General features: G+C 35.7%; 3 protein-coding genes across 4 annotated transcripts in view; 1 reads left to right on the plus strand and 2 right to left on the minus strand.

Annotated features, from left to right (window-relative positions):
* The window catches only part of LOC131683627 (cardioacceleratory peptide receptor-like), a 307,350-nt gene that overhangs the window by 260,346 nt on the left and 27,913 nt on the right, over window positions 1–19,091 (plus strand). The gene's annotated exons all lie outside the window — the stretch shown is intronic.
* On the minus strand, window positions 2,430–3,449 carry LOC131683628 (uncharacterized). The gene is made up of 2 exons (XM_058965763.1): window positions 2,579–3,449; window positions 2,430–2,523 (listed from the first exon to the last, which is right to left on the minus strand). The coding sequence occupies exon 1, from the start codon at window positions 3,408–3,410 to the stop codon at window positions 2,631–2,633; it is 780 nt and encodes a 259-aa protein (XP_058821746.1). The 5' UTR covers window positions 3,411–3,449; the 3' UTR covers window positions 2,430–2,523; window positions 2,579–2,630.
* LOC131683630 (leucine-rich repeat-containing protein 15-like) lies at window positions 3,825–4,751 on the minus strand. The gene is made up of 2 exons (XM_058965764.1): window positions 4,674–4,751; window positions 3,825–4,588 (listed from the first exon to the last, which is right to left on the minus strand). The coding sequence occupies exons 1-2, from the start codon at window positions 4,694–4,696 to the stop codon at window positions 3,850–3,852; spliced, it is 762 nt and encodes a 253-aa protein (XP_058821747.1). The 5' UTR covers window positions 4,697–4,751; the 3' UTR covers window positions 3,825–3,849.

Below are 19,091 nucleotides of genomic sequence, written 5' to 3' on the forward strand. Positions count from 1 at the left end.
GGACATTCAACTACTCATCAACTTGTGAGAGTAACTAACATGATAAAGGCAAATATCTCAGAGGGCTATTCCACTGGAGTTGCTCTTCTAGAAATCGAAAAAGCTTTCGACAGTGTTTGGCACAAAGGATTAATTTCCAAAAATATGGGATTTCATTTTTCCAATTTACATAATAAAGATAATTAAAAATTATCTTACTAACCGTACCCTACAGGTTTCTTATCAGAATTGTAAATCTAATAAGCTACCCGTTAAAGCAGGCGTCCCTCAAGGATCAAGCGTCGCACCAATCCCATACAATATTTTTACCTCTGATCTTCCAAATCTACCTACAGGCTGTAAAAAGTCATTTTTCTGTGATGATACTAGCATCTCAGCCACTGGTAGGGGTCTTCGTATTATCTGCAGTCGACTGCAACGAAGCTTGAATATTTTCAATGATTACCTGAAAAAATGGAAAATTTTCACTAATGCGGCAAAAACACAATTGATTGTGTTTCTGCATAAGCCAAGAGCTTCTTCTCTGAAACCAAATAATAACCATATTATTAAATTTAATGGTTTGAATTTAACGTCGTCAGATAAAGTTAGATACTTGGGTTTGATTTACGATAAAAAACTCACTTTTAAGGATCACATTGAAGGAATCCAAAGAAAATGCAACAAATATATAAAATGTTTATATCCTCTTATAAATAGGAATTCTAGGCTCTGTCTAAAGAACAAACTATTAATTTATAAACAAATATTTAGACCGGCAATGCTATATGCAGTGCCAATCTGGGCAAGTTGTTGTGCTACTAGGAAGAAAACGCTTCAAAGGATTCAGAATAAAATTCTGAAAATGATTTTGAAGCGTCCTCCCTGGTTTGGCACAAATGAGTTGCACAGACTCGCAAACATAGAAGCATTAGAAATTATGACGAACAGTATTATAAGCAACTTCCGATAAAAATCGTTGAAATCTTAAATTGCAACGATTAGCTATCTTTATAGTTTATAAGTTAGTTTATAAGATTTGTTTAGCTCCATATTCACCGCTACACCAGATACGGCAAATAAATTACGAAGAATTTAAAACAAGAATTGGAATCGGCCGAAATATATTTCATTAATCCTAGTCATTGCAACAATGTTTTTGGTAAAACATGATTTCGAGATCATTCACGTTTATAGTTTCTCGCCACGCGTTCCGCCCCCGTAAAGAAACAAGATGAACAGCGCTATAACTTTGCTTCTACTGCTTAGCCCTCTATAAAAAATTTAAGATTCCTTCTTAAGAATCTGTTCTTTAATATAAAAGAATAAAAAAGTGCTACTTTTTGACCGACCTCATCATGTATATGTACCTTAACGAAATAGTCCGAAACCCACAAATAGGCTCTTTAGCTTACATGTAAATAAGCAAGTCAATTGTACACGGTAAAAAATCATCACGTTGATATAAAGTGATTTGCTGTTGAATTTGCACTACTTGCCAAACAGTTCAAAACGAAGTGTAAGTCTATTGGGGACCTTCGTATCGAATCACAATCGAATCAACAGCAAATCACTTAAAATTGCATTGCCTTGCACACCGCTTTGGATGTGCCAGACTTTAAATTTTGATTGTTTACCATATTGATATTAACGATTCATCACATCAAGTTTAAATTATTTACTCTTGAATTGTCTATTGATTAAATATGCGCTATATTAAATTTAAATTATTTTTAGTTAACTTATTTCAATATAAATAAACCTGTAAACGTCGTGATCCTCAATTCGAATATATTGAGAGCCCGGTGCGTACGGTTCATTCATGAAACGTCCCGCCCAGGTTCTCCAGTTCGCGACCTGAAACCAACAGAATTGCATTTTTAATTTGCCCATGCAAAATGTTAAAAATACTCACATTCTATACCAACATAAATACTAAAACGTATAAGTTTGAAGCGTAGGACTTCTGCTTAAACAACTTTTGCTCCAAGTGTTCATCTTTTATGTGCTTGAGTTATTTTGACATTTGTGAGCAAAGGCTGGAACATTAAAATCTAATAGATATGGACAGTAGTGCTAATGCAACAGATACAAATTTTAGTTTCAAGGTAATTTCTATTGAATAATTTTCAAAGATATATCACTTTTGTACGAATCGTAAATCACTAGAAAATCAATACTAAATCACTTCATTTCGTAGTGAGGCATGGAAACTGATTCAAGTGCTTAAACATTTGGATTAGACGGGACAATTTTTTACAGTGTAAAAAACAAATTCTCGCACTTTTAACACAATATGGGGCTTATTTGGATCAAGACGTAGGTTGCCTTATCTGTTTTTCAAAAAGCGTGATATAATCGAAACAAAACCGTGATATAATCGAGTGTGATATAAACGAGTATTTATATAAACGCATAGTGAATCGAAACATTACTGTATTTAACATATTCACCGATTCCGTTAAATTTCATTTATTGTTTTTGGAGATGTAGACGTTAAGAACACCGTCATTTTAACCGTAGTTTAGGTAATTTTTCACTTTACTTTAAAAAAGTGTAAAAATTAGAAACACGAATCAAACATGAAAATTGAAATTACCTGTGATATAAATACAGTTCCGTACTATCGCCGTTTCATCTAACTGCTCATTTCAGATTTCATTATCCTCGATTGTGGTTAGAGTGTTCGACGTTCCATAGTGTGATGGTTTTCTTGACCCAATGGCAAGTTTGTTACGATATATCACTAGCAGCACAATCACAAGCGATGCAATCAAAACCAACAGAAAAAGTAGCAAAATTGAAGTCATTGTGCTGGATTCGGATCCCGCTGATGCGGACTTCAGCTCTTGTTGCTTTGAATCGTGATTCATATAACCAGGACTGGATGTCAACTGTTTGCTTAAAACTTGAAGCTTTCTAGCAGTTTCCTCGATTGATTCCTTTAGTTTGTCGAGCTTGAACGACTGCTGGCAGTTTTTGATCTTCAGACTGATATCCGATTGTTTTATTTTTGTGAACTCATTCAATTCCTGCATAGTCTTCTTCAAATCGTTGGATGCGAACGTTTCATTAGTCGCATTTGCTAGAAGAGTCATTTTTATATCCAGAACAGAATTACCCACGTCGTAAATATTATTCTCGAGTGAGACTAGTTTTTTGGACAGATCGAAAATTTTGCCCTCTAGATGATCAGATTCATTGATCAGGGACACTTTGTATGCGTTGAACTGACCGACGTCTGTATTCTTCATGATCTTCTTAGTGTCAGGGATAGAATCATTTAGATACTTGTCCGAGTGTTTGACCGTGACATTCCAACTGGGGACAGGGTTTTTAATATCCGTACAATAAATTCCCTTAATATTTGTCTTATCGGCGACCAAACTTTCAGTCTTGAAACCGCCAACTACGATCTTGATAACGTTCATGGTTCGGATCAGTTTGGTGAGGTAAGAACAGTTCCAGTTGTTATCTGCAATGCTAATTCCTTGAAGCGAGGGAAAAATGTTTTGGATTTCTTCATAGTTGATATCCTTGAGATGATTTCCTTCGATGTAAATTTCATTCATGAGAGTTGATGAGGTGAAAATATCGAAATCAATGCGGTTTAAATTGTTGTAAGAAATGTCGAGGCGCTGAAGCGAGGTGAGTTGCGAAAATGTCCCGTGTTGCAGATTAGAGATCTGTGTGTCTTCCAAGTTCAAACCTACCAGTCCTGATAATTTGGCAAAAGTAGTTAGATTCAGAGGGCCAATTTTGTTATGAGACAGATCAAGAACCTGTAGCGATGCGATTTTGCTAATAACACTTAATGATGAGATATTATTCCACGATAAATCCAGAGTTGTTGGTTGTGGAAGTAATAATTCATCCACCATATATGTTATTGTGACTGAGGTATAGCTCTTGCATTCCCGTGATAACTTGTATTGTCTTCAACTGGTTGTTCATTGCATTCAACATATTCACGTTTAATTTGGTAAATTCAAGACTCGTTAGGCTGTTATTTTTCAGCCAAAGATAATCAAGAAAATTCACACTGTTGAACAAGTCCTGTTCCAGAGAAATTAGCTGATTGTTTTGCAAATCAAGTTTCGACAGTGTCTCCAATGTATCAAACACATTCTTCTTCAAAACCTTTAGCTGGTTATTCGATAGGAAAAGCGATTGGAGTATAGTCAAGTTGAAGAACGTTTTTTCGTCGATACTTGAAATCTGGTTGTTGCCTAAATCCAAAATTTTTAAACTGTTGGCGCCAGAGAAAGCATAATTTTGAAGTTCCTTCAGACTATTGGTGGACATGTTCAGCAGTATCAATTTATTGGCATCTTCGAATGTGTTCGGATTGGCGCTTTGAACGCCACTGAACGATATATCCAAGGACTGTAAATTACTATACATACTAAATATCTTCATAGGAATTTCAATAGTTTTGGAGTTGAGGAATTGAACGGTGTGGCAATAATTGTTATAATTTCTGCAAAAACTTATGCTTTCGGTTAGATCATCAATGTTCACATTGTTGAAGCCGCACTTTTTGACGCCATAATACTCCTGACATATTTCAAATGCCAAGTTCGCGTTTATATTCATTAATGTGATATTACTGGAAAAGATAGAAGATAAAAATCGTACATGCAGCTGTACCAGTTAATCAAAAAAAAAAGTGAAATAGTATGTCATTTACGAACCCGAACCAAACTTTGAACTTCATTTCGATATGAGCAGCTGTTCTGAGTAAACTTTTGTGCTAGTGCTTTCTAGTGTTGTGTAACTGAAACTGAGCACATATCGGTACTATGTGTCCCTGAGGCGAGAATAAGATTAAAAAGGGCCTAGTGGGTGATGATTTTGAGGAGTCTCCGTTCAACTAAATATTATGCCATTTCTATTACATTTTTTATACACTTCATAGGATATATTGAGATTGATCACCATTTCAATCGCTAATGCGATTCAGAAGCATTACATTTCTTATCATAGTATACAGTTGAATAACTGGTGGACAAAAGGGAGTAACCCCAGGTCTGCAGCCAGGATTTTGTTTCGGGAGGGGCTTAAAAATTATTGCATAAATGTATTAATTCTTATGACTTGAGGTAGTCACTATAAACTGAACGTAATTATGAAAAGTTCTTAGTGAAAACTATTCCACAACTAAGACAATAGGCACTAAAAACATTAAGAATATGTTGTCTGCTACAAGAAAGGCTATAGTGCATCGACGAATTAAATTTGATTATTATTAATTTACAAGTTAGAAATTTCTCTAGTTACAAAAATGAATATTCAAGAGTTCAAAGTATTTAGGGCTGCTTGAAAATACTACGCATTCTAGACTACAACAAGCTGTAGACAGGGGCGGCGAAACACTTTACGCCCGAGTGGGTATAAAGCATAGGGTGAGGATTTTTTCCCTTTTCGCAATGCACACGCCTACATTACATTCACATTAAATCACGTTCGTTTATGCAAATGAAGTTGTGGTACATCGATGTTTTCAAATGTGTGTAGTGCGAGATACATGCGTTGCGCATCTAAATTTTTTGAAATGGTTCAAAATTTCGAGTGGGTATTTACCCACTCGGTTATTTTTGAGTGGGCACTACTACCAATACTACCCACGCTTTCCGCCCGCCCTGTGTAGAAGGCGCTAAATTGGAATGAGTGGAAAAATATCCAAAAACACGTCTCACGAAATTTTACACGCATTTGCTAATCAGGAGAACGAAACCAACGTCAAGGTTGTCTCCATATTTACCGTTGCAAAGAATGTCCGATTAAAGTGAAGCTTTAAATCTTCTGATAAGGCAGGCGATTTGTAGATGCGAAAAATAGGTTCAACTCCTATTTTCATGATCAGGCGTCTTGCTGCTACTACTCGTTCTGTGACTTCATCCGAAGTTTGCGTTAACTCAACTCTATGAAATTTTCAATTTAAATGATATTGATCATGTCGTAATCATAACAATCCTGAGAAAAACACATGTTTTTTTCATTTGACTCTCGTGGGGAATGGGTTAAAGACTATCTTCGACAGTATTATCAGGAAACTAAGAATAACTACCTATTTATCTAGTTAAGTAGATTCTTTTTAGATACTTTTTGTATCGTTGGACTTAGGAATTAAAAATATCGTAGCAAGAATAAGAGCTTTAGCTCTATTGACTTTCAGCAATCTTGCAAAACATTTGGGACTTGAGAAGACTACCTAGATTAAGGTAATATTATATTTGAACATTTGAAGGTTTTATTTCGGAATTCATGGGTTTTTGGACAATGCAAAATATATATTTCAATGATTTAATCTACTAATAGGAACTACACAGAATTTAATCTACTGAGCGAAACTACTCTGAACTTGTTCACTAATTGAAAGAAAATTACTTAGCACTGATTAATGAATGCTTCTAATTTACGTACAATTTAGTGTATATAACATTGATGACACCACCAAAATAACTACAAATTATAAACATAGGTGAGCTTAATAATTTCAGCATCACTTGCCTCCGACACATGGAAGAGAACACATCGCACTTACATCTAATTTGCCGAAGAGGCTTTCTTCTAGAGTTGTCTGTTTTTAAATTGCAGCAAATTATCCGTTTCCTGTGAAACTTTTGCAAAACTTTTTGCCAATTCGTTTAACAAATATGTAGACTCTAATCTGCGTAGTAATTTGTTTGTTTTTGAATAAAAATAATTTTTTTACGATCATCATCAAGATTGGAAGAGATGCATGACTTCTTGAAGAAAGTTGTCTAATTACAGGTTTGTTTTACCACTATTTATGAAAAAGTTTCAATTAAAGTTGTTGCACCTAACGCATCAAAGTTGTACGGATAACGAAGACGAAATGAGAAGATCAGAGCGCAATTCCGAAAGCACTCGTAGTGAGTATATAGAAAAGATAGAAGAATAATCTTGTGTCGACTTCGATTGGTTGATTTTTTTCCTCTATTTTCTCTCTTATTTAAGATTATTTCTCTCATTTTATTCCATGACGAGCAAAAACAGAACGAAAGACTATCACACACTGAAGACATGAAATCGAAACACTTATCTTAACTTATTGAATTATAGATTCAATCAGTCCCAACATTATAGTCGCTCTTCGTGATTGCTACTGTTTTAGTACTTTTTGACCACTTTTAAAAGAATTTTCTTTTACACGTTTGTTGTAGATATTATGGATTTACGAATTAACAGTGTACGGAATGAATTTCTCGTAAAAATCAAATGAAGTGTCAATAAAAATTGTATTGCTTTAAAATGACACGAAACAAAAACTGTATTTTCGGCTGAATCGTTCTGAGACAAATTGAAATACTTTTTGTGTAGCACAGTACAGAGTACATAGTGCACGGTGTGAAATTCGAAATTGCCTGACTTGGTAGAACTCGATGAAAACGGCTTCCGAAAGTCTAACCTCCATTTACACCTTCAGGAAATGCTCCACATTATGAATGCTCGGTCCTATGCGAATCATCAATAATTTTATAATCACCGTATTTGGCTGGAGCGACACTCTGCTACTCACTGATCTCGACAGATTACTACAGCAACAATTATAGTAACAGGTTCTTTTATTTTTCAGACAAGGCACACAATATAAAAGTTACTATTTTTGTCGTTCGCTTCGCACTGGCTCGAGCAAAAGCATAAAGCACAGTGAATTTCGTGACCAATGTCTTTGGTGGTTAGAAATAGCCGTCTTCAACTTTTCTCAATAATTTGTTCAAACCAAATGAGCAACAAATTTTGTTAAAAGTCGCCGGTTTTAATTTTTTTTTTATTTTCAAAAATCTCGGGAGGGGCTTTAGCCTTCTAGCCTCCGCTTTGGCTACGTGCCTGAATGACCACTTATTTTTCCGAAATTTACTTTTTTGCATTTTTTAATAGTTCTAAGTAATCTACGTGTACTGTAAGGCATTGCAAAAAATTTTTTTTTGAGTTCTCAAAGGCCCCCCCCCCCTCTCATGTTGTGACAAATGTCAAAGTAAGCTCAGATGCCAAATTTCACATCATTTGGACAATTTTAGACCCCCGCCCACTTTGCTTGAAATTTTTATAATCGGTGCTATGAGAAAATGTGGAGGAAAAGTATATTAAATGCAATAACTTTTGAAGTAACAATCAGAAAATTACAATTTATACTTCTTTTTAAAGGAAATAACCTTAGTATTGGAATGGAGATATTCCTGTTTCTATAAAAATACGGGAAAGTCAGGTACTGGGTCATTTTGACCCCAAGATCCCCTATTTTTTGAATTTTTCTGCTCCGTTGTGCAAACCATACATATTTTGCAGTTTTTGTAATGTGAGAAAATCTCAGAAATCGAACGGAACCTTTTAGACCTTTTTTCTGAATACGAGAAGTTGGGGTTATAGGGCCTTTTTCATTTATATTGAATTTTATCATTTTCTCATGCATATATCTTTATTATTCTTCATTAAATTTTCATAAATTGTACCTTGTTCAACGCGGAAAATCCTTAGGAACAAAATAAAAATAGATTGGTTACCGGTAAAATTCAGAAACATCAAATTATCTGACATATAGTCTCGATTTCACATTTTTATCATAAAATCGTACATATTAACTCCATTTAACAACAAAATTCTTATTTAATTTACTATTTATAGTAAAAAATGCGCTTAGGAATCACATGAGAAAAGTTTCATACCTGGGAAAATAGGGGAAGTTGAGGTATTAGGACATTTAATGTGGTTTATAGAGTTAATGTCAAAAAATTGGATGTTTTTGCATTTTAACGCAAGCGAATCTATTTTTGTTGTATTTCTAGGAATTTTCGACGTTTTACAAGGTACAATTTATTGAAATTGAATAAAGAATAATAGAAATATATGCACAAGAAAATGATAAAATTTAATATAAATGACAAAAGGCCCTATAGCCCCAACTTCTCGTATTCGGAAAAAGGTCTAAAAGGTTCCGTTCGATTTCTGAGATTTTTTTACATTAGAAAAACTGGAAAATATGTATGGTTTGCACAACGTCGCAGAAAAATTAAAAAAATAGGGGATTTTGGGGTCAAAATGACCCAGTACTCCATTTTCCCGTATTTTTATAGAAACAGGAATATCTTCATTCAAATACTAAGGTTATTTGCTTTAAAAAGAGGTATAAATTGTAATTTTCTGATTGTTGCTTCAAAAGTTATTTCATTTAATATTTTTCCTCCACATTTTTCCATAGCACCAATTTCAAAAATTTCAAGCGAAGTGGGTGGGGGTCTAGAATTGTCCAAATGATGTGAAATTTGGCATCTGAGCTTACTTTGACATTTGTCACAACATGAGAGGGGGGGCCTTTGAGAATTCAAAAAAAAATTTTTTGCAATGCCCTAGTGTACTGTCGTGTGAGAAATGAAGTTTATCGTAATTTTTGCCCAAAGTTTGCTCGTTTTTTTTATCTAATTGTGTATCCCTATTCAGCATATTTCCCAACCAGATCATGAAGAACGAATTACAGTTTTTTCGTCAGAGAAATAGTATAATTTATTCACATGAAATTTAAATTTATATTTAGAAATATTTTTGTAAGAAGGTATACTTTTTATTTTATTTAACTGTTATTATAATAATATATTATTATATATAATATAATATGTCCAACAAAAAAAAACACCTTTAACAGGCCAACGTGGGTACCCGGGTATCCACAAACATTGTATCCTTTTGAACGAATTGAGTTTGTTACATATTTCGAATGACGTTCAATGTAGTCAAGGAAGATGTATAAAGCGAACTGAGCTATGTACACTTAAAGAATAATAATAATTTTACATTTCCATAATTCGCAGGCAGAACTTTCAATGCTTTATCTTGTTAAAGTTTGTTTAAAATTGCTTTCAAAGTGAAACACGAATATTTTGCGAATCTATAAATATAAACGGCACAGCTCATTTTAAGACCAATCGTTTATGAAAGAGAATCGAATATAAAATACTGTGGCCCATAATTTGCCTTCGCGATTGTCGTTTATCCGTAAATTGAGGTTATGAATTGACTATCGGTGAATTGAATATTATTTTCAAGTCTTTTTTGAGGGTAAGAATTGAATTTGGGTGAATTTATTACTATTTTTATTTTTTTCACAAAATAAAAACTTTATTCATGGTATATTTCCTATAATTCAAAAATTCTCACAAAGAGCCTGTCTTGGGAAAAGCTGTTAATATGAAGTTGATTATTAAGTTTATTAAATATTTTCCGGTACCAAAATTCTCAACAATCTTTTTAAATGCAACGAAGCTACTGCTTCAGGAGTGTACACAAGCCTGGTTGATTGCTGTTAAAATGTTGATTTCTAAACCATTTCTAAACATTAGAAATCTTTTAGTTGTACTCATATTTGGATCCTTTTGGTAGTCTGGTAGTCCAAACAAAATCTAATTACCGCCTCCTTATTTTTTTATATCTAACATAATTCCGACCCGGTGTGTCCATGCATTAAGGCGGTTCACCCTTTCGGCTTTAATACAGGTTGAAAAATGTGCAAATTAAAAATAGGTTTAAGTTGGCATAGTCTGTGCGAAAATTTTTTTATTTGAAGACAACATGTTATATAAAAATATTTATCTACTAGATAGCATAAGCATCATTCTATAAGTGATCAAAACAGAAATCAACGCAAAATTTTCGTTAACGGTAACGTTACATTCATCGAAGTGCGTTGACGATGAACGATGAAATTAACGCCAAAATCAACGCCGTTGAATTAAACGGAAAAATTATCGATTCAACGATATCGCGTTGAAACGATAACGTTGAAGTCATCGCATTAACAACCCTGCTTAAGAGTCGCCATGTGATAATTGAGTTTGCAATGTTCATTTAGTGCCTCTACTAGAATACTGCAATTATGTTTGAAAAAATGCAGCATATTCTTTGACACGAGAAAAGTTTGTCAACATAATACGTATTTTTCAAGTTGTCGCGTCAAACAGCCAGACAGCCCTTCCTCGGGAGGAGGAATTCTCACATAGAAAGTTTCAAAAGTAAAACTACATGTGAGTGCAAGTTCACTGCGAGCACGAATGTACTCATCCCAAGTAATCATTTGGGGCCACAGGTTTATGAAGCTAGTTGCACGATCTATTGGGTTGCAGTTATCAGTGCATAAACAATATTGTATCGTTGCCCCGGCTGCGGAGTGAAATGAGTTAGCCAAATCAAACAAAAGTGCCCGTGCAACGGGATAACACGATTTCGATCAACTTTAATAAAACTCGTGTTAGATACACAGTTCTGGAAGTGGAAAAATTAGTTAGATAAAATGGAGCATAATCTCGCTGAAGTTACGTACATTCAGCTACATCACGTATAAAACTGTGTTTTGATCACGTTTAGAGAGAATTTTTTTCACCGGCATTCCCAACGGCGTTCGTATTGTGCGAATGCGAGTGACTAAACCAATACCTTCTTACATGACTATCGAATGCAAATCACCGAAGGAAGGCGTGACCTATAAGCAAACAACGCTAATCACATATCCCGGGCCGACCCCAACATGCCAATTCTGTAACCATGCAGCCCACTGCGGGAAAACATGCGCCGATGCAACTAGTTAAAACTCATCTACTGCTGCCAACTCTAACAAGCTGCCACCGACGCTTACAGATAAAGCAAAAACAACGATCCAATTAACGAATAATACAGGTACAATGACCACGACAACCGCTCCTAAACCAACAACTAGCATCGCCAACAAAGAAGTAAATTCCGATCCAGGCGGATTTACAACAGCGACCCGTAAGAACAAGAAACAAATAAGAACATCTGATCGTGAACAGCAAGAAAGCAGTACCGATGATGACATGGACGGGAACGATAACGCGAGAGAAGGCAGATTGAATGACCGCCAAGGAAAAGGATCTCAATACGCAGCAGCAAACTGCGTCAACAAGATCTGGCAAATAGACATTCTTAATTCTTTTTTATTGTACTAACGTATTGAGCCGTGTCAAATAAAGCTTAATAATAAAAAAAAGTATGTTCAAGAGTTCCTCTTGAAGCATTAGGTGTTGTCGAGAACGAACTAAATATCGTCATCAAGACCTGTGCGCCGCCGCGTCACGCCGCCGCCGCCGGTAATTTTTAACGTACGCCGACGCCAAACGGTAGATCGGCGGCGCGCCGCCGATGCATTTTTCCCGCGCCGACAATTCGCGAACTCTAAAATTGTTGACTCATAATTTTATCCACAAATCTAGGAACATTGTCCATGGGCCGAATATACGACGTTAACCGATTGATGATTTATCACATCTTGATCATTATTTGGTACTAGTGGTCGTCAATTGGATTACAAAATTAAAATAATCTTGATATTTTCTCGAAAACCATTACACGAAACTCGTTATACATTGCTTCGTCAACTGGTTATGATTGTGAGCATATAAGTTTCAATTCACCATTCGTGTGCGTGAAATGGTCCACAAATTAAAAAAAACTTCCACTTTAAGGATATATGTGCCTGAAATTTACGATTATGTGCCTGATCCTAATCTTTGCACGTAATCAATTTCACTGGAAAGCAGTGTATTATTCATTGATTTTTTAACCGATTCTTAATTCCTAATATGCTACACACGATTCACCAGTCGAGTTTGTGAAACTGTTCATGATGTAATTCATGAAGTAATTAATTTTCCACATCGTCGCTGTTGTGCTATCTTATGACAAACGCCATTTTGGGGTAAACTGAGTTAGATATGCCACATTACTTGTTTGAAAAATCTCTACAAAGTGGCATTTTCAGAATTTTGAAATTCTACTTGGTTACTTAGATATAGCTAGAAACATGATAAGAAATTGTGAGTTTTTTGCTTCAAATCACTATGTCTAGGGATTGGCTCAAGTTATATTGAAGTTTTAGACGGTTTTATGTGTGAAAATGTCTGAGGAACACAATGGCATAAACATTTTCGAAAGAAAATTATACGAGTTGTGAGAAAAACACAGTTTTAGTTTTGAACTGGAAATAAACTATATTTGGCAACACTGTAATCAAGAATAACTATTTTTTCTAGATTCCCTGACTCATTTCCTTTAAAATGCATTTCACCGGATGTTTATAGACCATATGAACCCAAAGATATGAATAAAAGTTAAAAAGTGATGATTTTTTTCTATGGAAAATTTTCCATGCACGATTATGACACGTCATACAAATTTTGTCATCAATACACGCCTATGACACGTGTGAGTGCGACTTTTGTTTACATTCATAGTAAAAACTCGCAACATAGTCAACCGATCTTCGTAATATTTGAGAGATTAATGCAGAACAGATAGAAGCATCAATTGTCTTCTTTGGATTGTTTATACCATTTATAAGTTTCAAGATATTCAATCTCAAACTTTAAAAATCGTTTTTCTCGAAATGTGCTAAATGGCGCTTGTCATAAGATAGCACAACAGCGACGACATAATCTTATTATACTTACGTAAACAATTACAAGGAACGCAGACTATCATTCATGGATTATTCGCTCTGCTTTTTGGTTTTGAAATTTCTATGTGAGCTATTGTGTACAACTGCTAGCAACCAGTCTCATAGGCACGAGCATTAGATACAAAGACATTACTAGGACCTGTAACCCTGTTATTCCTTTGTTAAAATTCAGAGAAATGTTCGGAATTAAATGAAACTGCGCTGAGCAAAATACATTACCTAGCCACAACTCATGTCCGTGAAATAATTTAGAAAACTATACGTGACTCTGTGTAAAAAATCCAACGGTAAGCTCAAGACTAAAATATCACGATAACACGACGAGAATTTACGAAAATCGTTGCACGTCGTTCAATTCTTGACTGTTTTAGTCAATAAAGTTAATACGAATCAATGTTTCATCGAGTTATGAATTAGAATCATAAAAATATTAAACATATTCAGACACAACCACCTAGTAAACATTTCAGTATAATGTCTTTTTTTACGTGAACTATTTTTGTGAAAACACAAAATTTATTTTCAATGCGAGGTTTATTTATAATTGATTGAATCGTCACCTATTTTAAATTTTTTTTTTCCCGAAGAATAGTTGAGCAAAGTGATCTTGACTTTTCGCGACGCTGGTGCACAGATGTGGCGATGCAGAGGGTAAGATTTCTAGTCTCATAAATTATTCATCGTGTGATCTAGCCCCACTCAAGAAAGATTTTCAGTGTCAGTTGTACCAGCCCGGTATCACAGACAAATAAGACGTAACACGAGATGAATTTTCATCACTCGTAGAAAAAACGGTCGATTTCAATTACAAATCGGTGGCGTTAGTGAGATTTTGACACAGAGCTAATTGCGTTACTTAGTTTCCGCACCCATCCGAAAACGTTACTGTCTTTTTAATCTCATACAAACCAAAACAAACAATATGGGCCGGAAATGTGAAATTCATTCTTGTCGAAGTGCCCAAGGTGGGAGTTGTTCACAACCATTTCTTAAGTTACAACACGATGGCGATCGATAAGTAAGCACATAACAGAACGTTAGTAATTTAATTGATTCGGTGTATCGAATGTATGCAATGGATTAGAATTTGTTGGTCCCCGGAACTGCTGGAGAAATTGGATGGGTGCGGGTGCTACAAAAACTAGAGAACGCTCAGACCATTTTCAATCAGACTTGTTTAGTGATCAGTTTCAACCTAACAGGAGCTAACACGTCAAGTCGTGGAATGATTATGATTGATAGTAACTATTTTTAGGTTTCGTCAGGGTGTAGATCTGTATTATTTCAGCAAATCGAGCATACTTTGCACTCAAGATAGAAGCAGACCGTACGTTGTAAGAAAATGTAGTGCCAGGGAATCGTATTCCTTATCATTGGCGATTTTGTACTTACAAGAAGTAAAAGTAAACACCAGCCTGGAAAATGAAGTAATGTGTCTACCTTGAAAGGTGTCCTTACACGATCATTAAAAGTTACATTTCTGCGCAGTAATGCCAATAATAACGCCTCGTGTTAGGGTTCCTGATATCTGCGGGATTCTAAAAGAGCGACGGTAAACAACCCAGGGACAACTTGACAGATAGTTCTTGTTTCATATATGCACCACCGATTTGATGGTGGCGCTTGTATGCCTTCTCTGTATGAGTACCACGAACAACGAAACGAAAAAGTTTCAAGAGAAAAGCGTGTTTCGTTACGTGTGTTATGAACGCCGTCAATGCAGCTAGAACAACATTTAGAAAAAGCTTATTCCAAAATGTGAATAAAGAAAACTATTATTAGAGAATAAATTTATCCCTAACTGAAAACCGTCACCAAAGTTACATAAATCTTATTATATATTTAGCTGGAAGTCGTTGTTTTTAACAACCGACTCTCTTCCCTCCTAAACATGTTTTGGTTTTCTTGTTGTGTGAAGTTTGAAACCGTTAAATCATTGGTGCTTTTTATCTCGAGACATGTAAATGAAAAACATTTTGGCCAATGAAAGTACATCACCACCAAGCTTAACCATTCGTTTTGAATAGAATTTATGTTTTATTAGAATTCTAGCAGCAAAAAGAAATGGTAGAAATGCTTAAATTAATTATTTTCCACAGATATGGAAAATAATAAATGGGATGCGCCTTTTTCAAATTTTGCTCCATTCGAGCCGCCATGACATCACCAAATCACCCCAAAATTTGCTTATGAATTCAATATATGGGAGCTGTCAATTGTCCCCGGGCTTACGGTAAAGATGACTAAATAGAAACAAAAAACAATGAAACGACAACGACAATTAATTTCCTCAAACAAAACAAAAACTGTTTTACCGTTACTTAATTTCCCAAATATAGAACAATAAATAATTATTATGGGTCATTGAAATACAGTCGTTACTCTGCATTCTTCAAATTTGTCCATTGCAATCATTATTTCATGCGAAGTCGTAGTATGCGACATCGCCAATTTTTCTATTTCGTTCTTCAAATTTTACAACTGTAAAAATAGTTCCACCTTTCATTTATTATCTTGCATTTGGCAAGCAGGGTGGTCACTATTGGAGCATCAGTTGAAAAAAAATTGATATGGTTGCGAGAATTACATTTTGTGCAATGTGTTCAACAGATGTCGCTAGTACATCGTGGGCGATGATTTTTTAGATTTTCTTCAAACTGTAACGTTTGTTTGTATGTGCTGTGAAGTCTGTTACAATAGCAACCGAAAATTTGAGAAAGGAATTGTACTGTTAAGAATTTTTTTTAGTTACCTTGGCGTCAATATTCGTCACGCCGACACACGCCGGCGCGCCGCCGCCGTTAGGGTCCAACGGCGTGACGCCGCCAACGCCGCCGCCGCCGGCAAAAAATGTCGCTTACGCCGCCGCCGATTAAAAATGCATCGGCGCACACCTCTATCATCAAGACCATCCTCTAAAGATGGGTTAACTTTGATGGTCATGACTTTTCCCTTCTGCCACCAAACAAGGCACCCGTCTGCCCATATTGGGCTAATAATTGTTGTGTAGATCCACTGAATGTGCTTGGGTTTAAGTCCCCAAGATTTGCCGAATGCTCGTGTACATAGTCCGAAGGCCATGCAAGTTTTCTTGATTGTGAAACCGATATGAGCTGTCCAACTGATTTTTGATTCAAGAATTACCCCAACATACTTAACCGTTATGTATCCGACGCGGTTTATCGCCATGTTTTATCCATAGCTGGAAATTGTTATTGATTATTAAAATTTACAAATCATACCCTAATACTGGAACATTACTCCGGAAAATCCGGATTACCAACAATCAGATGCATTCATCCGGTTCAATTTTATCGAATCAAATAGTGGAGTTCCTGAATCTACGACATCTAAAAGTGTCTAAATCGGTTAAAGGACGCCATAATTATGCGCATTTCAATTTGTGGGTACCCGGGTACACTCGTTGGCCTGTTAAGGGTGTTTTTTTTTGTTGGACACATAACGGTTAACTTAATCTGCGACAATAATTTCAATGATAAAGAATTGCAACGGACGAGCTCCGTTTGTAATTCTTCGTTGCGTGAACAGCACCATTTATGTTTTATTTGGATTAAGTAATAGTCCAACACGAAGACATCATTGCTCAACTACACAAACGGCTTGTTGCATCAAAACAAAAAGTGTGTTAAGGCAAATACCGGTGATCATTACATGATAACCATAGGCGATATCATATGTCGAAAACTCAAGCTCATGAAGTTTCCTCAACAAACTATCGGCGACAAGGTTCCATAGAAGTCCTTGAAGACATAAGCAGACACTCAGTTTCCTTACCTCTACTTGTCTTAACAATGAGCACAGACGTCGGTTGCTAAGCATTAGGTGTATCCAGTTCGTGATATATGAAAGTCCTCCATGATCTCGTGCTGCTTCCAACATGGATTTGAAAGACACGTTGTCAAAAGCACCTTTAATATTAATAAAAACTCCTAAACTTGATTGCTTTTGCGAAAAATCTTTTTCGATGTTGTAGACAGCATTGTGTAACAGGGTGGCAGTAGACTTCCTCCGCTGATATACATGTTGCATATCATGAAGCAGATGGTCGCCCAAGCTAACAGCCCGAATATGGTGATCGATTAATCCTTTCACCGTTGTCTGTGACCTGTCTTCAACTACAGCCCTTGTGCAAACAGTTTGAATACAGTGTATTGTTCCGCTGTGGGATCGCTTTAACCGTCTAGACAGTCAGAAACAATACGGCATCGATCGTCCTGTGCCCTTGATAAAGTTGAAGTTGAACGAGCCAGTGATGAGAAGCGGTGACGCCATCAATAATCTGTTGGACTCACGGGTACATTTTCGTCTCGAAAGCGGTCTACCGTAAAATTTTTTCTACGATGACCATGCGTTTCGTAAAACCTTATAACACGCTCGCGGAGTGCTTGCTGTTTCGATGCCATCTTTGATTAAACTGACAGCACCCGAGCGAAAAGAAACATGCTACCCATTTCTAGGGAGTCCAGAGAGAAATTCTCTTGGAGAGAAAAAATTAAGGGTTGTGTACAAGACACGACCACGATGACATTAAAAATGCAGCCAGTTTTATGAGCAAGCAATATTATCCGTGGCCAAATTAAAACCCCTTAATGCCATCGACTGTTTCAGAACTACACACAGGCATGCTATTCTTCACTAGAAATAATTGTTGATTTTTTAAATTAAAATCGATAACCTGTAGTGTGACAAATTCAAGTTTTAATAAAGTTTTATTCAAATCCACGAAATGGGAACATAAATTAATGAAGCTCACAAACAAAATCTTACATCTATCTTTAAAAACCTGCTATCAAATTAAATGTTAGCAAGCACAATAGAAAAATAACTGGTCATAACTCAAACTATTCGTAAACGAAGAAAGTTTAACATATGTATCTTTATATATTCGGTGGTTTAATTAACATTAACTCTGAAATGTTCTATATTTGGAGTCTATTGGTAGAATCCTGAAAAGGACAATTTGTGGAATCCACAAACACGCGTGCTATGGAATGAAAAGTACTAAACTAACTAAGGGCTTTTGGTTTAACAAAAATAACATGCAGAATGGAGCAATTAGTCAGCTGCAAAACAAGGTCTGCCTTCTCACGCTACTTACATCAGATAAATATTTGTTGTAAATTTCAGATTGTCAATGTACGCGCAAGCAACAAGTAACGAATATAATCGGCAGAATTAGGTTATCGTTGTCATTGTCAAGAATTTTTCAAATTGTTCTTCATTGTTGGTTATAGCCCTGAAAAGGGCTTTTAATTTACAAAAATAACATGCGAAATGGAAATGGAGTCAGCCGCAACAACGGTTTGCCGTCTCTTCCAGCCGCGCGCTACTTACATCGGATAAATAATTAAAATTGGAAAGAAACAATCTTCCCCTTTAACAGATAATTTGAGATACTGATAGTTTGAAACGTGACATCGGATTTTATCACTTTCGCATTGTTGATTGAAGGACTGCCTTCATGCAGAATAACGAACAAAAATTTGCGGATTCTTTTTGGTACGGCTTTCGCTAGTTGGCAGTGTTGCCACATCCTCCAATTTTCTGAAACATTGCAGAATTTTGGATAATGTTTCCGAAAGATTATTTTTAATAAATCACA

This window comes from Topomyia yanbarensis, chromosome 2 (genome assembly GCF_030247195.1).
Source record: "Topomyia yanbarensis strain Yona2022 chromosome 2, ASM3024719v1, whole genome shotgun sequence".
NCBI lineage: Eukaryota > Metazoa > Arthropoda > Insecta > Diptera > Culicidae > Topomyia > Topomyia yanbarensis.

Excerpts from the sequence above, each read along its gene's own strand:
- LOC131683628 (XM_058965763.1), bottom strand. The coding sequence starts at position 3,410 with ATGAACGTTATCAAGATCGTAGTTGGCGGTTTCAAGACTGAAAGTTTG.
- LOC131683630 (XM_058965764.1), bottom strand. The coding sequence starts at position 4,696 with ATGAAGTTCAAAGTTTGGTTCGG. Across the intron at positions 4,589-4,673 it reads AAGTTCAAAGTTTGGTTCGG|TAATATCACATTAATGAATA; the intron begins GTTCGTAAATGA and ends TATCTTTTCCAG.